General features: G+C 41.5%; 1 protein-coding gene across 3 annotated transcripts in view; it reads right to left on the bottom strand.

The window, feature by feature from the left end:
• Nucleotides 1-27,558, bottom strand: part of PDE4B (phosphodiesterase 4B) — a 353,582-nt gene that overhangs the window by 238,602 nt on the left and 87,422 nt on the right. For 2 of the 3 annotated variants that reach the window (XM_077333429.1, XM_077333430.1), the window contains exon 4: nucleotides 4,834-4,923. The exons of the other annotated variant lie outside the window; for it this stretch is intronic. In XM_077333429.1, the coding sequence (XP_077189544.1) occupies nucleotides 4,834-4,923 (90 nt within the window). The remainder of the gene's footprint in view (nucleotides 1-4,833; nucleotides 4,924-27,558) is intronic. 3 annotated transcript variants of the gene reach the window in all.

Consider the following 27,558-nt stretch of genomic DNA (forward strand, 5'->3'; position numbering starts at 1 on the left):
TTCCTAATCTTGTTGGAACTGGGGAAAGTTTTTTTTTATCAACCTATGCTTTGGCCCTGATTAATATACACCATCTATATACAGGGTACTACATTAAAAGCATTGAGGCTAATCTCAGTGGTCTAGTAATTCAGGTTACATCTAATACAAGTTAGAACAAGATTTACATCTAAAATTGGTTATGAAGATTTAAATAGATGAACAGTACTTTAAAACTATTTATTTTGAAATTTAGGAAATGATTGTTACAACAGCACTCTGAGACACTTGAATGGAAAGGCACAGAAGCTCTCTTCATCACAAGCACCATCACATTCTATTTATCACAGAACATTCTTCACCTGTTTTTCAAGTCTGATTCCCCATTAATAAATCCTGAGCACATTTAGCCCTTAATTCAATGGAGCTAACCGTGGGAACACAAGCTCAGAACTGGTTGTTAGAAGATAAAAGTAGCAATTAGAATCAAATCGACAATAGATTCGAAGCTTTTCTATCTATTCCATGGATATACCCTCCTCCATTTTATTCTCACAGCAGTTTGACAAAACAGTTTAGGCTTAGAATGCCCAAGATCAACCAGGAAGCTTCATGGCACAGTAAAAATTTGTCTGGATCTTTCCAGTCCTAGTCTTAGGTTTTAACCACTACTCTATCTCTGTCTTATTTTTATTAGAAGATAAACAGTCCCTTTTATTGGACCAAGCAACTGCTGAAAAACTGCATTAATAATTAAAAAGCAGAGAGTGAGAGTGGAACTACCTAGTCATAGTCAATGGCAGTTTTCAAGATGTTTAGTGGTAGTTAACCCTTGCCCATCTCTGTGTAACATCCTTAGACCTCCTTGATAGTCCTCCTTCCAAATACTTAGGGTCAACCTGGCTTAGCTTCTGAAATATGATGGGACTAGGCTAGCCAGGGCCATCCAGGCCAAGTTGACTAACAAAAGGAAAATAAAAGATAAAGGCTATTGGTAATCCGGCTTCAATTATTGCTTCTGCAGAACAAAATGCAAGATGTTTTGAACAAAGGTCACAGTAATTAAATTATGAATAGTCTGTTATTGCCTTAAAAATGCAAATAAACCATGAATCCAAAAGCTGTCCTGCCAAGGTTATGTATATAAGAACATCTTTTTAAAGAGCTAAAGTTGGTATTATAGTTCTACCATTGTCTATACTATATACATTCATGTTTCTACTGCTCCACCTTGATCTGAAAAAACAGGTTTTGCAGGTTTCTATAATGCTTCAAGCATTATAAGTGACTGAAAATCAAATCACCTTCAAGCTGCACTAGCAGCACCACTAGTAAATTGATTGTCTCAACACAATGATGAAGATTCATTCCTTATTAATTTATATAAATATTCTTTCTGAAACAGTATTCTATGTTAGGGCCTCTTGAAAACTTATATTTAAAAGAAAACAACCCCAAGAGAAAACAACATGATGCTGGCAGCATTCAAGAGAAAGCCCGTGATCTCACTGATGTCAATTTCCTCTCTGAAAAGTAAAATTTATGCCTGTAAATAATATAGGGAAGTAAACTGCTTTAGATCCCCCACATCTTCTTCAGTCAATTTCACAAGTATACCTTCCTCTATGAGACCAAGGGAAGCTGCTTTAATTACCAAAATGGATAAAACAGGTTAATGAAATACTCCTTTGCCCATGCTGTTGCAGTTTCTCAGTTATTGCTATCAATAAAGCTCCTTGATCAAAGTGTTTGCTATGCTTCAGAAAACTGTTATCTGTATACAACCTTTGTCTCATAGTTTTAATACAGAGCAAAGGAATCAAAGAGAATCATCATTATAGTAGCAAAGCTAGAAATGTAGAAAACAATAGGTGCCCAGCATTACTCAAGGGACTTCTAAGAACAGCATACAGATCTTCAGCACAGAGGTCCTACACAAGTGCATTCCCAAATCCAAAAGTAGGCTCAGAGCTATGGTCAACATTGTGGCTTGTATTATAGCATTAGATAAGCAATACAAATATTTTATTTTCATACCATATTTAACCACAACCAAACTGATGTATATATCACTAGGATAGGATGGCATATAACTCTCCAGATTTCAAAAATAAGCAAGGCAGTAAAAAGTGATGCTAGTGTTCTGTAAATCTTATGCAGTTATTATCAGCAGCTGTGTCATTTAATAAAGTTGGCACACAGATACCTTTTAAAAAAGAGCCATCATTTTCTTCAACAAAGGCAAATTCAGGTCTTATTCAATGAAGAGTGAATATAGGTAGATTTTATTCTTGTTATGTTAGATATCAGTCAACTGTAGACAACTCAGTTTTCTTGTGGCTATCAGTAACTCTTACATGAATATACTCAACATGATGCATCAATGGAAGAGTACCACAGAGAACCAAATTGCATTAATCCCAGTTATACCTGCCTTTAGCAAACTGAACGATTTCATGACACAATGGAGTCGATATCAGAAGACTGGGAGATCACCTAAAAAGAGAAACTTGGGTTCTTGCACTCATAAATGAAAAGGAACAGAAGTGGGTCCCAGACAACACACTGGTTACTAGAGCTAGGAGGCACATACATGCACACTGTAAGAGGATCTGCCTTGTTGAAGACATCCTTATACATATATGTAAACCCTATGAAATCTACAGTGCTTCCCCTATGCATAATTTAAAAATCTGAGTCTCCTGTTATGCCCCCCCAGAGGTCAGTATGGTCTAGTGATCAAAATCCCCGGTTCCAAAGAGATCAAACTAGCCTCAACCAGAGCCAAGGCCTCTTTAGCCCTTGACTCTGGCCTGCTGGAATGCTGTGCCAAATGAGAGCAGAGCCCTGCAGGACCTTAGACAGTTCCACAGGGATTGCAAGACAGAGTTGTTCCCCCAGTTCTATGGTTGAGGTCTGATATTTGAGATCTGATCTTACTCACCTCCCTGCCTGCACCTGCCAAACTATTCTCCTTAGGGAGCTCCATACTATGCCCTCATTTTAAAAAAATTATGGACAATCCTAGAGCACAATTTATGATGGAAATTTTAATCTCAATTAGATTTATTTTTCAGAATTTTATGTGATTGTAACTATGTTGTGATATGCCCTGAATTTGTTAAGATAGGGCAGAATAAAAGTTATTAATATTATTATTATTAATAATAATAATATTGTTATTAAGAACATCTAGGTAGTCTTCTAACTGCTATTATGAATGTGTCACCCATTAGGTTAACATGTTTGTTAATTAAAAGTTTGCTGCATTGATTTCTCATTTGAATTGACATGGCCAATCACTCTGGCCCTGTGACAGTATGAATAGAAAACAAATGGGTGACTTTTCTGGCCCAATTCTACCCATATTTACATAAATACTGTAATTAAATATATCAGTATCAATAATCTGCAGGTTTATTTTAGTAACTGCTGGCTTCTGCGCCTTCAAATAAACTATGCATACTGTTTAATATGCGTATTCATATCCAGTGACAGATGGACTTCACCATAACTCACTACAGCACTGGAAAACACCGGGCAAAGATTTTAGGAGTCTATATGAAATGAACATATAGTAAACTTCTAAACCCAAAAAATGTAATAAACTTTTAAGGCATTTTTCATACTGGTCTAGTTAATCTACACACTGAAGGACACATCTCAAGATAATATGATTCATGTATAAAAAGCTGTCTGAAAAGTATATCAGACTTTCAGAGTACAATCCTTAATAGATATACTGGCTTTAATATCTGATCACATGGCATCAAGGTTTTTTTTTCCCTCTCCATGTTATTTATTTGGTCAAACAGATTTAAATAAACGGTATGGTTGCTAATTCACTAGAGATAAATAACACAAAGAGAAAGAAAGTAAAAGCTAATTTTTGCAAAGTTCCTATTTTAGAGAGCCAGTGAGGTATTTTACATGTAAATAAATATTCTACACTGTAAATAAATGGGAAACTGAACATCCAGTTTGAAGTACAGTTACAAGCTTTCAAGTACATTGAAAGGCTTAAAAGGGCATATCCCTCTTTGGGTTTTACCCTATGAAGAAAAAAATGGCAATTTCAAGAGTAGCAGAGCACACATTCTATATCTTCTCCCTTTCTCACTGTGTATTCCTCCCTAAATTTTAATGTTAGAAGTCATGCTAAGGCTAGGAAACAAGTTTAAAAAGAATCAAGTTACAAAATAATTGAGACTATATGTTGCCATCTAAAAATGTTGCACTGGGAAATATACCCATGAAAATATACTCACTTCATATAGTGAAAAATCACAGTAAAACTAATCTAATCAAAGCCTGCTTCTTTTACTAATCCTTTATTACTTGATATACCTGGATTAACCCAGCAATTTCCTATTTATTTGCAGTGACAGTTAACTCTAGACCAAAATCAGCTGTAACAACACACAAATGGCTGACAGACCAAAATGGTCCGTTTAAGGAATCTAGCTGCCAGCTGGATTCTTTCTTCAAGTCCTTTTGTGAGAGGCATATTTTGCTCCACAGTCAAATAACAGTCTTGTCAAAATTCTAGCAAATCACCACTGATGTATCTGCATGCAAGATTTCCAAACCAATCAATTCCGGTTTATCTTTATACTAGTACCGTTTTTTAAATTAAAGGCTCATTCTTTGGGAAAGTAATCTAAAAAAAGATTACTCCCCTGAAACAGCAAATGATGTGTTTTGAAAAATGTGAGAGTTGCAATATTGCATAAATAAGCACTATTTAAGGTATTACAAATAGATCATGTTTTCTGCCTTATAGTGTAAAAAACAAACAAACAAACAAGCTGCACACATCCTTTTGAAAAGATATTAATACCAAGGTTGTCTTACCATGTATGTGCCACCGTGAAACGCCGACGTTGACGGATGCTTTTATTCACCAGCAACTTTCTGAAAAAGCATGGAGAGTTCCTTGGAGAACTGCGGGGGGAAATTTTTGGAGAGGTGGGTCTGTTCCCCGGGACTCGGGGAAGCTCAAGTTCTAAATGCATTTGTTCTTTGAAAGTCTTTATGTAAATCTCTGACTCCGGAGCAGTGAGTTCCTTGGAAGAATCTTTTGCTGTCATGGCTTGGCTGTTATGTTAGCTTTCTCATTCAAAAATCACAACAATAGCACAGCCCGGAGACATTGCTGCAGATTCAAATGCTGATAAATTGACAAACTCTGTGTGGTCATTCATCGAGATTAGGTCTGGATGAAAAGCTGCCTAAAGGAACAGCGGCATAATGGAAGAACAGATAAGTCAATCCTGTCAGAAAGAGCTTTCCCAGTCCTTGCTTTCCCTCTGAAAATGCGCCAAAGTGCTTTCTGTGTCAGTAGCCTCCTTGTGGAAGTGGTTGGTCTGCAAGCTACATGGTGACACTCACTGAATTCATTCAGCTGCATCTACCGCCTCATGAAAAATTCATCAGGGCTCCCGATCAAGACCTTCCCATATAACCTTATTCCTAAAATACCTGATCAACAGAAATCGATCTGTATCTTCCTGACTAATAAAAAGGGAACAGTTTCCATGCCTATTATAAAACCCAGAGGGAAAAAAGCTCATTGAAATGCAGCATGTTCCATTTAAGAGTCTTCATTCAGAATTATTTGTTCAGCCCACACAGCAGTTGCTCCACCTACACTATGCTTATTGGTTAAACTTATTCTGACAAGTGGATTCTAGTTAGTCCTTCCTTGTACAGTACATAATGAGTGCTACAATACCATATTAAATTAATTGGACTGGTTCACAACAGTCCATGCATTCATGCCAAGAGATTCCAGTTCTATCATTCTAAACAAAGGCAAGCCTGGGATTGAGTATATTATTAGACCAAGAAAAACAAATACTCAGCCACAAAAGCTCTGCTTTAAATAGCAAGATTTTAAAATTCTGGTACATGAAACAGAAAAAAAATCCTTAGCAACTAATTAGCTATAGCTCTGTTAAACCATGCCTTTTATAAAAGTTTAAGTGCATACTGAGAAGTGGCAATCATTCTCCTGTGGAAAGCTGGAAGAGCAATGTAGGAACACATATATTTTTCTTAATGACTAATCAAACCTTAAACATGAGCAGGATTAAAATAATGTCAATTCCAAAATCTGACATTTGGGTAGACAGCCAGAAAACACAGCCAGAAGGGGGTTAAAAAGGACACCACTTTATTAAATGTGACTTGCAAGCAGGTGATGGGTGACTGCACAGTTAATGCCATTGCCTTTTAAATCTGGTATTTCTCCTAAAAGGGGGAACATGCAGGCTTACCAGGCACCTGCTATTGGCAGGCAAACTTCTGGTAATTGTTGCTGATGCCCTCTGATGCCATGTGGCCAACAGGCAGAATCCGGATGGCAAAAAGGGGGGTGGCAATCTTCATGTCACTTCTGGTGCAATTCGGAAGTGCCGATATCGCTACTCAGAAGAATCAGCATCAGTGAGGTGTTTCTCTAGCACTCAGCCTCAAATTCTATGGAGTTTTTGGGTGAGTGCCATGGTTCAGGGTCATGGTGGAAATGACATTATCATGCAGTGATAAAGATTACCCCCCCTCCAATAAATACCTACCTCCCGTACCTCCTGCTGGTTGCCAGGCAACCCTAGGAACATGCGAAATACCTGGTAGGCTTTATCATTCTCTTTACTTTTTTGACAATGTTCTAAGTTTACCTCTAATTGTATTAGCCACCACACTGCTTATATGAAATAAGTATTTATTTGCTTTTTCCAGTTACAATTGACTTACAAGTCAGGTTAGAAGAATGGTTCCCAAACTGTTTTAAGGCCACCACTCCCTTAAACTCAGCCTGAATGCCCCTATATATCCTTAATGAAAAGCTTTATTCAGAATAGCAGTTTGAATGAACCACTAAGAGGATAATAATAGAATTCAAAACAGTAACAATTAATTGCACGCTTATTCAAACTCCAATTAGAACTTTTTAGTATAAAGATCCAGTCATACTAGCTTCTCAATGTCTGATAGTTATTTAGCAAGAATCTTTGATACCACTGTTAGTAACAACTTCACTGTTGAATAAATTCTGGAAGTGATGTATGGACTTGATGAAGTGATAACAGTTTCCAATATCTGGTTTAAAGTCACACAGCAAGAGTCTTGGATCACCATATTCAGTAACTAGCAAGAAAGCCCATTGCAACCAGGAATGCAATGGGCGCTAGGACCCAGGGGACACCAGGAGGTGCTTTTTTTTTCTGCTGCGTGGAGCTGTGAAAGGCTCCTACAGGGTTTTTTTTTTTCTGCTGCTTGGAGCTGGGAAAGGCTCCTACAGGGTTTTGTTTTCTGCTGCTTGGATCTGCGAAAGGCTCCTACAGGGTTTTTTTTTCTGCTGCTTGGAGCTGTGAAAGGCTCCTACAGGGTTTTTTTTTCTGCTGCTTGGAGCTGTGAAAGGCTCCTGCAGGGTTTTTTTTTTTCTGCTGCCTCTCGTGGGCGTGCCGGCTTGGAGCTCCTACAGGGTTTTTTTTTTCTGCTGCTTGGAGCTGCGAAAGGCTCCTACAGGGTTAATTTTTTTCTGCTGCCTCTCGTCGGCGCGGCGGCTTGGAGCTCCTACAGGGTTTTTTTTTTCTGCTGCCTCTCGTCGCGCTAGCGGCGAAAGGCTCCTCCGGGGGTGTTTCTTTTTTTTCTGCAGCTTCTCGGCGGCTGGAGTCTTGTGTTGTGTTTGCGGCGGGGGCTTCCTTGGGGCCGGCCTGACGCTGTGAGAGACGCTTCGCGCCTCTCACCACGTCAGGCCGGGAGCAACTGCGAGCCGCGCTGAGCGCGGCTCGCAGTTGCTGGGGCTGGGAATCGGAGGGACCAATCGGCAGGCGCTTCGCGCCTGCCGTTTGGTCCCTCCGGTTGTCTGTCATGAGGAAGGGTCCAATCCGGACCCTTCCTCATCCCGGACACATCCCGCCCCAGAACCCCTTACTGTTTTATTTAGTCCGTGGCGCCCGCGGCGCCACGGGCGGTGTACAGATTTGAAATCACTTGGATGAACACACTAAAACCACATTCCACCACATATTTTGTTGAAAATACAATGAGCTTCTTAACCACTATTTAACCACTATAATGATTTCTTTCTGCAACTAAAACTCTTTGTACAATTTCTTCAACTTTGGCTTCATGCAACATCATTCTGTACCTCTATTTATACTTTCACCACCACCCGAACTTTCTTAGTTGAAAATCTAATCATATCATACAATCTAATCATACAGTCTAATCATATCATACAAAATCTTATCATACAATCTGTCCTTTCCATCAAAAGAAGATCCTCAAATTGTTCAATTTCATGCAGCATATCCAAATGGTTACCAAAAACTTGTGGATTATTATTATTATTATTATTATTATTATTATTATTATTATTATTATTATTATTATTATTATTATATTGAATTTATATCCCACCACTCCCAGCAAGCTGTCTTGCCGCGGGTTACAAGTAAACACACCACATAAAACATTAAACAGTAATATAACGCCATTAAAACTCCATTAAATATCCCATGGTGGCAACAGCAACAGCACCAAACCCCTGTATACCGGTGTCCAAGGGGATCTCAAGTTGCTGGCTCTCCACCACAGCAATAAACAGCACGGTGGGGAACTCTACTCTTGTTCTTCTCCTTCTTCTGGAGGGGCCCTTCAGATTTTCCTGGCCTGGGTTCAACCGTAGACCTGGTGGGAGAGCTCCATCTTACAGGCCCTACCAAATGCCAGCATCTTCCACAGGGCCCTCAGCTCTTCCAGGAGCTCATTCCACCAGGTCCAGGTCAGTACTGAAAAGGCCCTGGCCGACGGCAGCAAGACTAGAATTGGCCAAGAAATGGAAAATGCAAGAACTATCCTCGATAGAAGACTGGCTGAATAAATTAGCTGACTTTGCCAAGATGGCTAAACTGACACTAATAGTCAACGGAAGAACAGAAGAGGCCTTTCAAGAACAATGGGGCCCTTACCTGAACTATTTAAGAAAATAATACTAAAGGGGATTGAAACGGGGAACTAAATGTATTAAATGAAGAGCATAACCTTTCTTTTTTCTGTACTAACAATGTAGATTGCATGTATTTCATTATCTTTAATTCTGGAAAACAAAAATAAAAATCTTATAAAAAAAAAAAAAGAAAAGGCCCTAGCCCTGGTTGAGACTAAGTGAACTTCCCAGGGGCCAGGAATCACTAATAAGTTACTACCCACAGAGCATAAAGCTCTGCAGGGAGCATAGGATAGAATCATAGAATCATAGAGTTGGAAGGGGCCACACAGGCCATCTAGTCCAACCCCCTGCTCAACGCAGGATTAGCCCTAAGCATCCTAAAGCATCCAAGAAAAGTGTGTATCCAACCTTTGCTTGAAGACTGCCAGTGAGGGGGAGCTCACCACCTCCTTAGGCAGCCTATTCTACTGCTGAACTACTCAGACTGTGAAAATTTTTTTCCTGATATCTAGCCTATATCGTTGTATTTGAAGTTTAAACCCATTACTGCGTGTCCTCTCCTCTGCAGCCAACAGAAACAGCATCCTGCCCTCCTCCAAGTGACAACCTTTCAAATACTTAAAGAGGGCTATCATGTCCCCTCTCAACCTCCTTTTCTCCTGGCTGAACATTCCCAAGTCCCTCAACCTATCTTCATAGGGCTTGGTCCCTTGGCCCCAGATCATCCTCGTCGCTCTCCTCTGTACCCTTTCAATTTTATCTATGTCCTTCTTGAAGTGAGGCCTCCAGAACTGCACACAGTACTCCAAGTGTGGTCTGACCAGTGTCATATACAATGGGACTATGACATCTTGTGATTTTGATGTGATGCCTCTGCTGATACAGCCCAAAATGGCATTTGCCTTTTTTACCGCTGCATCACACTGCCTGCTCATGTTTAGTTTACAGTCCACAAGTACCCCAAGGTCTCGTTCACACACAGTGTTACCTAGAAGTGTATCCCCCATCCAGTAGGCATGCTTTTCATTTTTTTGACCCAGATGCAGAACTTTACACTTATCTTTATTAAATTGCATCTTGTTCTCATTTGCCCATTTTTCCATTGTGTTCAGATCTCGTTGATCTCTGTCTCTATCTTCCGGAGTATTTGCCAGTCCTCCCAATTTGGTGTCATCTGCAAACTTGATGAGTAGTCCCTCCACCCCCTCATCTAGATCATTAATAAATATGTTAAAAAGTACCGGGCCGAGCACCGAGCCCTGAGGTACCCCGCTACTCACCTCTCTCCAGTCTGATGAAACACCATTGACAACAACTCTTTGAGTGCGGTTCTCTAACCAATTCCCTATCCACCTGACTATCTGAAAATCCAGATTGCAGTCCTTCAATTTATCCATCAGAACATCATGGGGAACCTTGTCAAAAGCTTTACTAAAATCCAAGTAAATGACATCAACCGAATTTCCCCGATCCAGCAAACCTGTTACTTGGTCAAAAAAGGAAACCAGGTTGGTCTGGCAGGACCTGTTGGAGACAAATCCATGCTGACTTCCTTGGATCACCAAATTGTCCTCCAGATCTTTGCAGATTGCTCCCTTTAATATCTGCTCCATTATCTTCCCCACAACAGAGGTCAGACTCACTGGGCTGAAGTTTCCCGGGTCATCCTTCCTCCCTTTTTTGAAGATTGGAATAACATTTGCTCTCTTCCAGTCCTCCGGGACATCTCCAGTCCTTAAAGAGGTTCCGAAGATGATGGACAAGGGCTGTGCAAGTTCTCTGGAAAGTTCTTTGAGTACTCTCGGGTGCATTTCATCCGGACCAGGGGATTTGAACTCATCCAGTGCAGCTAAATGCCTCTCGACAACCTCTCTATCCATGTTAACCTGCCACCCAGACACTGTCCTTTGGCTATGGCCATCTCTAGATGTGCCTAAACACTTTGACCTGTGGGAAAAAACAGATGTAAAATAGGCACTAAGCCTTTCTGCTTTCTCTGCATCTTCCGTTAGAGTTTGTCCATCAGCACCCAACAGTGGGCCTATTGCCTCCTTTACTTTACATTTGCTCCTCACATAACTGAAAAATCTTTTCTTGTTACAATGGGCTTCCCTGGCCAATCTTAGCTCACTCTCAGCTTTGGCCTTTCTGATGATTGATCTACAGTGCCTAGTAACCTGTAGGTACTCTTCTTTAGAGCTCTGTCCTTCCCTCCATTTCCTGAACATTTTCCTTTTCTTTCTTAGTTCCTCTTGAAGTTCTCTGTTCATCCAAATAGGCTTCTTAGAGCTCCTGCAGTGTTTTCGTCTTTCTGGGATAGTCATTGATTGAGCATGCAATAGCTCCTGTTTGAGTAGTGCCCACCCTTCACATGCTCCCTTCCATTCCAGCATTCTCGTCCATGGTATGACACTCATCATGTCTCTGAGTTTATTAAAGTTTGCCCTACGAAAATCCAGCATCCACGTCTGGCTACAAGCTTCCTTAGATGGTACACTTGGATGGTACACATTCCCTCAGATCTGTGGGTCCCCGACTGCAAAGGGCCTTAAAGGTTAAAATCAGAATCTTGAACTTGATCCAGGACACAACTTGTAACCAATGCAGCTGCCTCAGCACTGGCTGGATATGGGCCCTCCAAGATGTTCCAGTGAGGACCCTCGCAGCCACATTTTGCACTAGCAGCAATTTTCAGGTCACAGACAAGGGCAGGCCCATGTAGAGCGAGTTATCGAAGTCAATTCTGGACATAACTGATGCTGGGTCAGGTGCTCAGGAGACAAGTAGGGTGCTAGTAGCCTTGGATGACTAACATGATAAAATGTTTGGCATGCTACCTTCATGACTTGCACCTCCATGGACAGTGAGGCATCCAAAGACATCCCCAAATTTTTAGCCAGAGGCATGGTGTTCAGTTGCATCCCAGCCAGAATGGGCAAACGTGCTTCCTTCCCTGCCTCCTTCCTACCCAGCCACAGGACTTCCATCTTGGAGGTGTTGAATTTCAGGCGACTCTGCTCCAGCTACGGCTTCCAAACATCTGGCAAATGGTTCCAGGGGGGAGCCCGACTGGCCATCTATGAGGAGAGAGCTAGGTGTCATCCACATACCAATGACAACCCAGCCCAAAGCTCCATCCAACTGAGCCAGAGGGAGCATAAAAATGTTAAAATGAATGGGGGAAAGCACTGCCTCCTGTAGGAGCCCACAAGGGAGACAACAGTGGTACAATAGCTCATCCCCCACTGCCACTCTCTGAGTCCAGGTTTGGAGGAAAGAGAGCAGCAATAGCAGGGCTGTTCCCCGAATCCCTGCCCCAGTGAGACACCCCAGTGAGACGGTTAGCTAACAACTTATGGTTGACCACATCAAATGTAACTAATCATCATATTGTATCCTATCTGTCAGATCTCAGAGCCCTCCCCTCATTTGATCCAGCCAATGACAGAGCCTTCCCTCAACTTGAACCAGCTTAATATGGGAAAGTCCCACCCACAACAGCCTCCTGCTTACCTCTTTTCAAAAGTCTAGCATTTGGAAGATGGTGAGAAAAGACAAAGGAGTAGCAACATGGAGATGGCAGCACAGGGAAGCTGATACATGCCAGCAACAGAAACGGTGGGTCTGTTAGGAACACTGCAGTTGCAAGTGACATTATCAGCCAGCACTGCCTTGGAGGACTTGGGCCCACCAGCTCAAAGTATAACCAATTCAGAGGATGAGGACCAAGGGATAGGGAGAGAACAGAGTTATGCAGTTTGGTTGGGACAGGAGAGGGGGGAGATGAAATGATCTATGGACTAGTCAAAATGATAGAAGAAAAACAGTCAGTCGGGAAAATACCTGACAGTTAGGAGAAAGGCAATCAGGTTTGAAGAAGAAGAAGAAGAGTTGGTTCTTATATGTTGCTTATCTCTACCTGAAGGAGGCTCAAAGCGGCTTACAGTCGCCTTCCCTTTCCTCTCCCCACAACAGGCACCCTGTGGGGTAGATGAGGCTGAGAGCACCCTGATATTACTGCTCTGTCAGAACAGTTTTATCAGTGCTGTGGTGAGCCCAAGGTCACCCAGCTGGTTGCATGTGGGGGAGTGCAGAATCAAACCCGGCATGCCAGATTAGAAGTCCGCACTCCTAACCAGTACACCAAACTGACTCTCTGTGCCTCTTGGGACAGGAGGGGGCATGGCAGAGATACACTATAAAAGAGTCAGTCCCAAAGGAAAAAAATGCAGGGAAGAAGCTGAGACCCAAGAATAATGATGTCAACGACACAACCTGAAGGAAGGAGAGGAAAAATAGTGGCTTAACCCCCATTCCAAGTCTGAGACCACAAAAGGATTGGTGAAACTATCAGGAAGGTGGCCAATGATGGGACACTTCCAACAGGGCACAAAAGACCTCAGGCCGCCTTTCTCTATTAGTTCAGCCAGGGTTTTAAATTGGTATACCTATATTGGTATGGCCTATATTGCATTTGAATAGACTTAACTTTGAAATAAATGTAGAGATGACAAATTCGAACATGAAAAGATTTACCTCATTTCTTTCCAACTTCAAATTCATTTAATTCAACTTTGCAAATAGTTTTAATAAATAAACAATGGCATGCCTGATCTATTTGATTTCATCACTGAGCAAAGCATTTGTATCTTCAAAAAACTCCACAACAGTATTAGAAAGGTCATAAAAGCATCTCCCACAGTTGCTTTCTGATAGTTAATGAACTTCCTCCATCATTCTCAACACAGAGTTCCTGTAATAATCGATCATCAAGAGCATGGGCTTTAATTTATTCACTACAGTAATGACAACGTGTAATGATTTGTGTAGGTAATCACTGAGTATTTTTGCAGCCAGATGTTGGGAATGAATGACACACTGAATGGTAAAGACATCTGGCACTGCTTTTTCAAGTAAGCAATATATCTACAGTAGCAACCAGTCACTGATGGTGCTCTATTAGTAGTACATGCAAGTATGTTAGTAAGTAGACTTTCCTTGTATTTGAAAAACTGTTCGGCAGCTTGAAACATTCGTATTTTATTTCATCCCAAAATTTGACAAAATAAATATTAATTATATTTAAGAATCTCAGCATTATAAGTTTACTATCAGCTTGGTCTAAGTCACAGTATCATAGTATAATAGCAGGGCACAGTGCAACTGTAGAACATTTTGCATGCTTGCTGGAAAAGGATGGTAGGTTTGGCTGATTCTTTCTTTACATCTGTGATGGCAGAGTAATTGGGAGCTTCTCCAGAAGGTACAATAAGTGAAAGCACATTATTTGGATAAAATTAGTCACAAAGCTCTTCTTTCTGTCACTTAGGTCATTGTACCATCTAAAGGGACTAACAACAATGAGTCAAACCCATAGGAAGAAAATAAAACTTCATGTAACAGATGTTGTGAAACTATATCTTCTTAGCATGCTATACTTTGAATCTTAAAAGATAATACTAACCCTGTCAAGCAGTTAACTAAAAAAAGGCAATTTCAAACAAATTATAGATAAACTGGTACTTGCCTCCCTCCCCACAGTGACACAAAAGGAAACTTTGGGAATTTCCATTCAATAGATGTTTCTTTTGCTTTTCTTTCCTTCTTTGCAAAATGGCATCAGAAATAGCTGCTTTCTTAGAGACATTATGGATGGGTTGCAAACGGGCAGCCAGGGTCCAGCTCCTGTTTGCTTGATAGTATTTGGGTGGTCTTCAGCAAGTGAACTCATTATCAGTTCAAACCATTTATTTTTTGTACAATGGCATTGCTAATACCCTAACTCACAAAATTAGCATGTGAACAAGCAATTCGTAAGTTGGCATGGTTGGGGAACAAGCATTTTGGAACTATTGAAGTTTCTGGACAGTCTTCAAGGGCAGCCTAACAATAGTTCCTAACATGGAAGTGAGTGTGGCAAAGTAGCCTACCCTGTCAGTTACAGTAGTGCATGAACCTGGCAACAACACACACACACACACACACAACAGTCCTGGTCATGGATGCTGAGATCAAATAAACAAAGGGGTTAAGCAAACAATTGTAGTGATTATATGGTTTTTCAGTGATTTCAGGTAGAGATTTTAGAGGCATAGTTAAGGGAAAGAAATTATTCTTCAAGAATTTTAATACAAGGTTAGGGGTTTTTTAAAGCTAGAAATACCAACAGAGCAATGTTCTGACAACTAAAATAAGACACAAATAAATATATAGGGTGATTATATCACTGACATACAATAACAAAAGTCTATTTGAAGCATTTTGCTAGAGTACCAGTTTTTAATATTTGATATTCCCAAATGTTCGAATCCAAGGCAAACCATTCAACATCACAGTGATCCAGGTCTATGCCCCAACCACTGCTGCTGAAGAGGATGAAGTTGATCAGTTCTATGAAGCCCTACAACACCTTCTAGAAGCAACACCAAAAAATGATGTGCTTATCATCATGGGGGGTTGGAATGCTAAAGTAGGAAGCCAAAAGATAACCGGGATAACAGGCAAGTTTGGCCTTGAAGTACAAAATGAAGCAGGGCACGGGCTGGTAGAATTTTGTCAAGAGAATACAATGGTCATAGCAAACACTCTTTTCCAACAACCCAAGAGATGACTCTACACATGGACATCACCAGACGGTCAACACAGAAATCAGATTGACTATGTGCTCTGCAGCCAAAGATGGAGAAGTTCTATACAGTCAATAAAAACAAGACCACGAGCTGATTGTGGTTCAGATCATCAGCTTCTTATTGCAAAATTTAGGCTTAAATTGAAGAAAGTAGGGAAAAGCACTAGGCCACTCAGGTATGAACTAAATCATATCCCCGACGAATATACAGTAAGGTGACAAATAGATTTAAGGAATTAGATCTGATAGACAGAGTGCCTGAAGAACTATGGACAGAGGTTTGCAACATTGTACAAGAGGTAGCAACTAAAACCATCCCAAAGAAAAAGAAATTCAAGAAATCAAAATGGCTGTCTGAGGAAGCTTTACAAATAGCTAAGGAGAGAAGGGAAGTGAAAGGCAAGGGAGAAACAGAAAGATACAACCAGTTGAATGCAGAATTCCAGAGAAAAGCTAGAAGAGATAAGAATGCCTTCTTAAATGAACAGTGCAAACAAATAAAAGAAAACAATAGAATGGTAAGGACCAGAGATCTTTTCAAGAAAATTGGAGATATGAAGAGAACGTTTCATGCAAAGATGGGTATGATAAGGGACCAAAATGGTAGGGACCTCACAGAAGCAGAAGAGATTAAACAAAGGTGGCAAATTATACAGAAGATCTATACAAGAGCGAGCTTAACATCCCTGATGACCACAATGGGGTAGTTACTGACCTGGAGCCAGACATCCTGGAATGTGAAGTCATATGGGCTTTAGGAAGTCTGAGCAACAATAAAGCTAGTGGTGGTGACAGCATTCCAGTTGAACTATTCAAAATCTTAAAGGATGATGCAGTAAAAGTGCTACACTCAATATGCCAGCAAATTTGGAAAACTCAACAATGGCCACAGGATTGGAAAAGGTCAGTTTACATTCTAATCCCAAAGAAGGGCAATGCCAAAGAATGTTCAAACTACTGCACAATTGCACTCATTTCTCATGCTAGCAAAGTTATACTCAAGATCCTACAAGCTAGGCTCCAGCAATATGTGGACCAAGAACTTCCAGAAGTACAGGCAGGATTTCGAAGAGGCAGAGGAACTAGAGATCAAATTGCCAACATACGCTGGATCATAGAGAAAGCTAGGGAGTTCCAGAAGAACATCTACTTCACTGACTATGCTAAAGCCTTTGATTGTATGGAGCACAACAAATTGTGGCAAGTTCTTAAAGAGATGGGAATACCAGAGCATCTTATTTGTCTCTTGAGAAACTTATATGCAGGTCAAGAAACAACAGTGAGAACCGAACATGGAATCACTGATTGGTTCAAAATTGAGAAAGGAGTTCGGCAACGCTGTATCCTGTCGCCTTGCCTATTTAACTTGTATGCGGAGCACATCATGAGAAAGGCAGGATTAGAGGAGTCACAAATTGGGATCAAGATTGCAGGGAGAAATATCAACAACCTTAGATATGCAGATGATACCACTCTAATGGCAGAAAGTGAAGAGGAACTAAAGAGCCTGTTGATGTGGGTGAAGGAGGAGAGTGCAAAAGTTGGCTTGAAACTCAACATCAAGAAAACAAAGATCATGGCATCCGGCCCTCTCAATTCCTGGCAAATAGATGGGGAAGAAATGGAGATAGTGACAGATTTTATTTTCCTGGGCTCCAAGATCACTGCAGATCGGGACTGCAACAAAGAAATTAAAAGACGCTTGCTCCTGGGGAGGAAAGCTATGGCAAATCTAGACAGCATCCTAAAAAGCAGAGACATCACCCTTCCAACAAAAGTGCATCTAGTCAAGGCTATGGTCTTCCCAGTTGCAATGTAAGGCTGTGAAAGTTAGACCATGAGGAAGGCCGAGCGTCAAAGAATTGAGGCTTTTGAACTCTGGTGCTGGAGAAGACTCTTGCGAGTCCCTTGGACTGCAAGGCAAACAAACCGGTCAGTCCTAGAGGAGATCAGCCCTGACTGCTCAAGGCCAGATCCTGAAGATGAAACTCAAATACTTTGGCCACCTCATGAGAAGGAAGGACTCCCTGGAGAAGAGCCTAATGCTGGGAGCGATCGAGGGCAAAAGAAGAAGGGGACGACAGAGAATGAGGTGGCTGGATGGAGTCACTGAAGCAGTAGGTGCAAACTTAAATGGACTCCGGGGAATGGTAGAGGACAGGAAGGCCTGGAGGATCATTGTCCATGGGGTCGGGATGGGTCGGACACGACTTCGCACCTAACAACAACAACAATTCCCAAATGTGTTATCCTATGTTTACTTACAAGTGTTCACAGAATTTGAGGGAGTAGTAGTACATTGTAAAAGTTTAAAAATACTTTTGATTGAACCTCCCATACATGGAACCATTCCAAAGGGTAAGTACCCATGTGGCCAGTGGAGTGTTTGAAATAACAGCATTAGGAGAGTTTGAGAGGGGTATTATTACTCTCTTCAAGTATTTGAAAAGTTGTAATTTGGAGGAGGATAGGGAATGGTTCCTGTTGGCAGTAAAGGAAAGGACCCAAAGTAATGGATTTAAACTATGTGTAGACTGGTACTGACTAGATATCCGGGGGGGGGGGGTGTTTCATAGTGAGAGTCACGCAGCAATGGAATTGGTTGCATAAGGAGGTGGTGAGCTCCCGCTCACTGGCAGTCTTTAAGCAGCGGCTGGACAGCTTAGGCTAATCCTGCATTGAGCATGGGGTTGGACTAGATAACCTGTATGGCCGCTTCTAACTTTATGATTCTATGATCAGAACTGATACATTTCAGGAGTTTCTGTATGGTAATATTGTAATTCCAAATGAGTCTTCTATGTTGAGAAATTTGCTTGCAATCTCATGTATGTTGGAATGACACTAGAGCTATTGAAACCAGAATATGCAAACACAAATTCTTGCATTAAGTTGAAGCAGTTGCCAGTACCGTTGGTGAAATGTTTTAGAAAAAAAAACAAGTGTCTGGGGTCAGGGTGGGGTTGCTATTAAAAAGATTACTACCTCTAAATTAAGAGTACAAGTGTTATCAAGAAAGGAAGCATACTGGATATTCACCTTAAGTACAGTAGCCCTATGATTGGAATGAGAATTTAAACTGGACTCCTTTTCTGTAAACTTTTATGCATCTTATAACTGTGAATCTACTCCTTTGGGAGAATTTCCTTTGGGGGTGTACAGGAGCCTTTCACACAGTTACAGGTGTTCATAATTGCCTCTAAGCAGTGAATCTTCTTATTAATACTGAGTTAGTTGTCCAGTTTTTCTCAGCCGTAATTTTCCAGTTGGTCTTGAGTACTGTTTGATGCATATATAAACATTATCCTATATTTGATCTGGTATTCTTCTGTTATTTGGGGGAAAGGGATATAAACAGTTTGGTGTAGTGGTTAGGAGTGCACACTTCTAATCTGGCGAGCCGGGTTTGATTCTGCACTCCCCCACATGCAACCAGCTGGGTGACCTTGGGCTCGCCACAGCACTGAGAAAGCTGTTCTGACCAAGCAGTAATATCAGGGCTCTCTCAGCGTCACCTACCTCACAGGGTGTCTGTTGTGTGGAGAGGAAAGGGAAGGCAATTGGGACTCCTTCTGATAGAGAAAAGCAGCATATAAGAATCAACTCTTCTTCTTCATCATGTATCCTGGAGGTGACTGTCACAAGAATCACTGTGGCTAGGGGTTCCAGGGCCAGGGCTAGTAGCTTTGCTTGTAATAGATTGTAAAATGCCTGCTTGAGCTACCCTTGTGACCTGTGCCTCCATGGTAAAGAAGGCATCAGTGATCACTCCCAAGTTCCTGATGATGCAGGCAGCTTTCAGTTGCATCCTGTCAAGACAGGAATAGTACACTTTTTCTTATAGACCTTTCTTTCCCAGCAACAGAACCTCTGTCTTTGAGGGGTTAAGCTTCAGACAGCTTTGCTGGAGCCATTCCATCAGTTTTCTCAAGCACCTCACCAAGTACTCACCAAGTACGAGAGCCAGTTTGGTGTAGTGGTTAGGAGTGCAGACTTCTAATCTGGCATGGTGGGTTCGATTCTGCGCTCCCTCACATGCAGCCAGCTGGGTGACCTTGGGCTCACCACAGCACTGATAAAACTGTTCTGACCGGGCAGTGATATCAGCGCTCTCTCAGCCTCACCCACCCCACAGGGTGTCTGTTGTGGGCAGAGGAATGGGAAGGCGACTGTAAGCCGCTTTGAGCCTCCTTCGGGTAGGGAAAAGCGGCATATAAGAACCAACTCTTCTTCTTCTTCTACTTTGGTGGAGTATTTGGCTGGGTGTCATTTACATACTGGTGACACCCTTATCCATATTCCTGAACGATTTGGCGATTACATTCCATGATAGAATCCAGATCGTTTCAACCAAATTCCTAGATATTTAATTGGCCACTGCCACTGTGCATAATTGGTCTATACCATACTAATTCTTTGATCCTACTAATCTGTGATTAAAAACTGACTACTATACACTTATGTTCCACTCAATCTAAAAAAAAATCCTTAGAATCTTCTTCAGGTTTTACTCGGTATTAAGGAGCAACTAATCTGAAGGTCCATAGGACCAGTCAATGGTGGTCCAATCCCTCTCTCAATCCACAGCTAGCCTCTGGTCATTAATGTCATTACAGCTGACTATGGCATGTATGTGTACCCATTTATATTTCTACCTAAGCAAATAGCAGCTCTGAAAATGTGAGGAAGTATTTACAATGGAAAAAAGGTACTCTGGTATTGAATCAGCCTCCCTCATTAACACTACCCACCACAGCTTGTTTTTATTGATTTTTAAACATCTGGAAGAAGTTCCTGACAGTTAGAACAGTAGCTTGTGGGTGGGTTCTCATTTTTTAGAAGATTTTAAGCAGGGGCTAGATAGCCATCTGACAGAAATGTTCATTCTCTGAAATTAGGCAGATTGTGAGTGGGTGGACAGAAAGAGCTTAGCTCTTATAGCCCAGGGGAATGCCAGTCATCACTTTGGTATTGTGAAGTGCATTTCTGCCAGGCCAAACTGGCCTGGAATTCTGGTTTTGGGAGGGGCATCATCTGGGCATGGAATTGGGGTTACTGTGGGTGAGTGGACAGGTTTGGTGTAGTGGTTAGGAGTGCGGACTTCTAATCTGGCATGCCAGGTTCGATTCTGCGCTCCCCCACATGCAACCAGCTGGGTGACCTTGGGCTCGTCACAATGCTGATAAAGCTGTTCTGACTGAGCAATGATATCAGGGCTCTCTAAGCCTCACCTACCTCACAGGGTGTCTGTTGTGGGGAGAGGAAAGGGAAGGCGACTGTAAGCCGCTTTGAGCCTCCTTCGGGTAGAGAAAGTGACATATAAGAACCAACTCTTCTTCTTCTGAATTCCCTGCATTCTGCAGGGGGTTGGACTAGATGACCCTTGATGCCCCTTCTAACTCTCTGATTCTATGATTCAATCATAAATCTCCAACTTGATATCTAGGTTCAACAACAGACTTCCTGCATTAATTGATAACTATGATCAACATTATCTGAATGCTAGAAGCTCTTGGGTGAAGAATGAGAACATCCAGTACCTGTTTCCTTTCTTACAAATTATAAGGATTCTCCCACACTTCCCTTCCCACAGCTTGTTTGCAACATCTGCTACAGCCAAATGCTTCCAGACACTGGCCTCTGAAAAACAGGCAACATATTTTTTAAGATGTTCCTCATCTTTTGCTTGACATTTCCAAGATAGTGGGTTAACAAGAAACACATGCATGGTTATAAACCGTATGATTCAGTGAAAGCAAGACTTGATTGCTCAAATGAGGAGATGATCCATCCATTAGAAATCTTCTAGCTAATCATTATTCACTATTCACTGCAGCTAACATTAGCACAACACCGAATTTGAATTTCATGTTGTTTAAATTATGCCATCTATATAACTATTCCCATTGAGGCCAGTCTTTGAAGTATTCCTGTGGCTGGACAAATTGCAGGTATGTTTCTACATCCAGCAATTGTTGTTGCATATCTATTGCCGTGAATAGCCACCAATAGCAGGTTGATGCAAAAACATGATATTTCATAGTAAAACAGTGACTTCCCCCCTTTTCTCATTTATTTTTGTTTAGTCAGTTATTTATACCTCACATTTTCTCATGGATAAAGAAACTTGCAAATACAGTTTAAAATGTACAAAATAAAACTCCCCCTATAACTATGTATGTTTCTTATCATAAACCATTTTTAATTAAATGAGTATGATCATGTTACATCAGCAGTAATTAATAATTGTAAATGTTTTACATTTTATGAGGTTGGTGTCAGTTTTGGAAAGGGATGTGGTTCTTGAACAGTGGTGGCGCTCCTGGTAGCCCTAGCAGCAGCACTCCCAGCTGCATGCAGACGGTGTAGGCAACTACTAGTCTACTCAGGGACCCCCAAACCTAGAACTGGTTCTGGTCCAGGCAAAGTCCCAACCTAGACAGAAAATTCATATAGTCCATCAAGGTTCAAGAGAATCATCTTTTGGGCAGTCATTCTAAAAGCTACAAACACAATAGAAACCAGGGAATGCTCTGATCTGCAAGACGTGAAGCAGCAGCAAACAGATCTGTGGTCTACTTTTTTTTCTTCTTCGTAACCTGATGTGAGCAAAGAGACAACACAAGGCAGGATTATTAATGCAAGGTTTTAGTCTTCTCCTTACATCCCTGTTCTCCTTCTATTATTTTTCTTCCTTCTCAATACTCTTCCTTGTTCTTTCAGTATTAAGAGGTCTAGTCTGCCCAGAAACAGACTGTTGCTTTTCTAATTGGAGAAACTTCTAAACATCAATTTCAGCCTCATTATATATGGAGGCCTAAGTCACAAATGCAGTGCACCAAACATTTTACCATTTCCATCAGGCATGCCAATTGGCATCTTATATGTTGACATCTGACTTAGCCACAGTGATCCATGCAAAAGTCACCCTTGAAGCTGCTTGAGAAATTTCAATTGGTCCAAAATGCAGCAGCACAGGTCCTAACTTGGACACATGAGAAAGCTGTATACAACCAGTGCTCTCCCAGCTGCACTGGCTCCAGATTGAAGACCAGATCATTACGGCCAAATGACCAGACTCTACTAGGACCTTAAAATGTTCTGTAGGTGTTATAAGATAGAGCAGTTCCACCAGGCCTATGGATGAGGCCAAAGATTACCAGAACACCAGCTGGTCCTCCCACTCAAGCTCAAACATCTTCATTGCTATTCCCTGCATTGCTATTCCCATTGCTATCTCTAAAACATGGGAGATGTCTTAAATAGAACAGGCTCCACTTATTTTAAATGAATGTAATGAACTGTTCTGTGTTTTGAATTATTTATACTGTTTGTACATTGCATATTTTAATGTTGTAAACTGCTCTGAGCAATAGGGAAAGGTGGCATACAAAAGAAATATTTGTTAAATAATAATAATAATTTTAAACAGATTTTTAGTCATAGAATGTCTTGGCAGTTAGAGCCATTCACCATTTCTCCCAGGCAAACCCTACTGAGATGAATAGGAACTTCTCATGAAAATTGTTGTGCAGTTCACAGTGGAGTCTATCGGATCAGTGTTAGAGAGGTATCCAATGTATTCAGTATAAAGACTACTTACATTTTAAATGGTTAAGTATATAACTAGATGTAGAGTGTTCTGAAGCTCAGTGGAGTTCCAAACATGGTATTATAAGGAGCCCAGAATTTATTTTGTTTCAGTATTTTATTATATGAAATACATGCATAGATTTAACTGAGAATTTGTGAATGGTTGTATCCCATAGGCCTCAAATGTTATGCCTTGAAGAAATCAAATCCCATGACAAAATAAATGGTAAAGGAATGACAATGTGTCTTAACAAATAGCACTGAGAGTCAGAAAATGACATTGTTCCAATGTTAATCAGAACTGGAGTGTTTTTCGGGGGGGGAGTGCAGCTTCAGATGCAAGGAGACAGAGAAGCAGATAAACACTGCAGTGAGTTGACTTAAAAAAGGAGTGGGCAGGATCCATCTCAAGGACCTAATGTAGCATGGCAAATCTACCATCTTGTATGTTCACCAGTGTTCTGCTGGAATATTTTATAAATGAAGCTAATACATTAAAAAATATCATAAACATCCAGTGCCTTTTTTACAAAGGAAAATAACCCAGGTAAGTATTATCTGTGAACTTCTCACTGTTCAAATTAGTGGAGTGGACAGGATAGCAATATACCCCTCCGTTGTTCCTGCTTTCTTCCTGTATTTACCAGTCTCCCAGATGCCTCAGATGGAACTATAGCATTATCCATTTCTTGCATGATATCAGAGTAACTCTGGGGCCTACCTCTTCTACCTTTGCCTCTGCCAGTCTTCCACTGCAAAAGCAGCATAAAAAAGCTGACCCTATCACTGAGATTCATGGTAGGAAAAAAAATCAACATATCCACTTCAAAGCATGGCTCCATCCATGGATGGCTAAATCTAGAGATTAGGGCCATGAACAGACAAAAGAAATATTCTTCCAAACCATAAAAAATAGATTTGCAGAAAACTCTGAAATCTTAAAAAAAAAAAAAATAGAAGCAGACTTGGGTTTTTTTCACTGAAATGCAGTGTGAAGCCCTTTTCCAGGGCTACATTGGCCTCCCAGTCTATCCTTCTCTCCACCTTTCTGCCCTGAGGAGAAGACTTCTCAGTCTCAGGCCTATAAGATACCTGGGTGGGATGATGGGTGGGAAGAGACGATAATAGCAAAGGCCAGAAAGAGCTCACATTCCTAAGTAAAAATCTGTGTGCTATGGGTGTCATTGCTGCTGAAGCAATGCCTTTTTCCATCTGCATAGCCAATCAGAGTTCCTCTGGCTAATCTAAAACCCTGCTGGGCACAGGCTGCTTCTGGCCCACCCACTTCCCAAAAACGCTCAGTGAATACCATGAATGATATTTGCAAGTCGTCCGCTGCCTGCAGGCTACACGGGAACTCCAGTAAATCATATTGATCCTACTGAGATATTTGGAGATAGAAGTAGATACTCAGGGATGTTTTTAAGACTGGTTTAAATAATTCCTCATGGAATGGATTCTGCAGTTGGAGACTTTCATTGTGGGAATTGTCCTGGGGTTATGAGCCCAAGGATAACACTGGATTCAGAAATGCTGCTGCAGAAGCCAGTTAATGTAGCTGCAAAACAAAAAACAAAACAAAAACCCTTTCTTCCAACTCAGTCTAGGTTGGATGATGGCCTCCTAAACTTAAGTTGCTACTTGGATCCATATCATAGTAACATCAAAACCAAATTACTGTAGTGTCCTCCAAACTACATCCTCCTCAAAGTCAATTCAGATTCCAGTTGATGCAGTTCAGTTATTATCAGGAGCTCAGCAGAGCCTGCCTATTATTCTTAATCTGCATTTACTCCATGGGCTGCCTATCAACAGCCTCAGTTTAAGTTATTAACTTTCATGTACAAAGCTCTTTGTGGCCTTAGTTCCTCATATTTGCAAGCCTTCCTCTCTACCTATGCTCCACCATTGCAGCTTCAGTCATCTGAGCAAGGCCTTTTGCAGGTGCAAATGAGCAAAAGCAACAATTGCCAGTACATGCTCATTCTCTGTTGTGGTCCCCACATGATGAAATGCCTACCTAATGAGGTTAGGATGGCTCCCATTCTCCTGGCTTTCCACAAACTATGCAAAATTAAATTACTGAGGAGGGTGTTTTATTTTACCCAATTAATAAGGAAACATTACAGAAAGATGCTTTTGTAAAGGGATTAGGAATTTAGACTGTGCTGCTATATATTTTTTGTTGCAGTGAGTATGCTCCTACTGGGCAAGCTCTGTAATATTTAAATGTTTACACTTTGTTTTAGCATTGTTTCATCTGTGCATCAGATTTCTGCCCACCCACCTCCCATTCTGTATTCTAAATCCTATTACATTGGTTATTGGATGCCCCAGCTGCTGATTATATTGATTTACACTGTGTAATCTGTCTTGGGTCTCACAGGGAAAGGTAAACTATAAATAACAAACAAACTTTCTACTATGCAATTTGCACAAGTCACCCAGTGCAGTGGATGATTTGGTGACACACTTTTTGCCTGGGCCCAGTGGCAGCCTCTGCAAATCTTGTAAAATTTCACTGGGCCCAGCAGCCACAACCACACAAATCACATGTGTGAATTGGTCTGCACAACTTTTGCAACTTGGCTAGATTTTTTTCCCCAGGGAGAAGCTGCTGGTATGGAGAGGAGGAAGAAAAACTGAAAGCAAGTATAGTGTAGTGTTTACAATTTCCATGGAGGAGAACAGTGCAGTATACATGAAGCAAATCCTTACCATAGTTCCTATGTACATTATGGAAATGGCCATCTGAACCTCCTGTCCAGGTCAGGAACCTCCTGTCTGGGTGCTGTTGCTTCCCTTCCAGCGTGTGCATCCAATTGAGCTGGGCCCTGGAGCACCTGCCTCCTTGAGCCGCATGCCCAGCCTCACAGCCAGAAGCTTCCTGGCTGGCGAGGAGGGCGCATCCACTGCTCCCTGTCCCGGGAGGGCTTGGCGGGGGCAGCAGCAGTGACAGGGCTTTGCAGCCCAAAGGGAAGCAGCCATGGCGAAGGTAGGGGAATTTGCTTTCCTTTGGGCCGCAAAGTCCTATCGCAGCCTCAGAGAGGCAGCGACAGGGCTTTGGGAGCCAAAGGGAAGTGGCCATGGGAGGGGGGGAGGATTCTCTTCCCTTTGGGCTGCAAAGCCCTCTTGCTGTCTCTCAGAGCTGGAGAGAGGGCATTCCTGCCCAAAGGAAAGCCTTTCAAAGCCCATTTTTAAAATGGGCTTTGATACTAGTAAATAATAAAGTTGAAAACTGGGAGGTCAGCTAAAAGAAAGGTAGGTTGATGAGTGGGAAGGAGAGAAGGAAGCAGAGAAAAGGTAGAGGAGATGCTGACTTCCAGGAGCAGATAAAAAAGGAAATCATGTGGGGAAGGGAATAAAATAGAAAGTGAGGTGACCCCCTCTCCACCCACAACTCCTTGCAGGTACCTCACTTGTACTCTTTTAATACATATAGGCACAACCCCCAAACCTCAACCAACAATTGCTTTACAAACATTTTACAGTTGAAATGTGAATGTTTTGCAGTCACTAAAAGGAATCTACTGTAGCTCCTGTCCTAGATTTCCATTGATCTTTTTACTAGGATTGACTCAATTTGGTGTCTCTCTTGCTTACACACACACACATATTGGTAAGGGAATAGCAGTCGATTGTTAAACACCAAGAGTTTTAAAATTATTGTAAAATATATTAGAAATTTCACATGGAACACTATCATAACAACAAGCATAATGTGCCAAATAGAAAAATCATCACCATCATCTTCACTAAATATAATAAAGCTCAATTTGACAACACACTTCCTACCTCAATGGCCCTTCCTGGGGGTGTGCCACCAATAGAGAGAGATCATTCTGCTAATGAGGGCCAATCAGTTCAAATTACATGCAGACAACTCACTCCCTGATTTACCCTCCCTAGTGGTGTCTCACTAATAGAAAGAATATTCTGCCAATGAGGGCTAATCAGTTTAAATTGGACTCTGTCAATCAGGTCAAATTGTGTGAAGTCAACTCACTCCTACCTGATTGGCCCTCCCTGGGGTTTGCTACCAATAGGGAGGGAGCACTCTGCCAATGAGGGCCAAACAGTTCAAATTGCATGCAAACAAATCACTCCCTACCTGATTGACACCTGCCCCCAAGAAATATTCCCCCAATAGGAGATGGCCCTCATCCAGGAATGGCCTTCCCTAGTAGTTTAGCTCCAATCAGGAGGGAGCTCTCAGCCAGAAAGGACTAATAAGGGTTCAGCTGTCCACCTCCAACTGCCTGCCAGTTTCAGAAATTGATGATTGTGTGGTTAATAAAGGTTTGCCATTGTCTTCTGTGTTCTCTCTCTCTCTCTCCCTGTGTGTGTGTATATGTGTGTGTGTAGAGGGGAGTGCTACACAGCCCCCCGTCCCTGTCCC

The sequence above is a fragment of the Paroedura picta genome, chromosome 4, assembly GCF_049243985.1.
Source record: "Paroedura picta isolate Pp20150507F chromosome 4, Ppicta_v3.0, whole genome shotgun sequence".
Taxonomy (NCBI): domain Eukaryota; kingdom Metazoa; phylum Chordata; class Lepidosauria; order Squamata; family Gekkonidae; genus Paroedura; species Paroedura picta.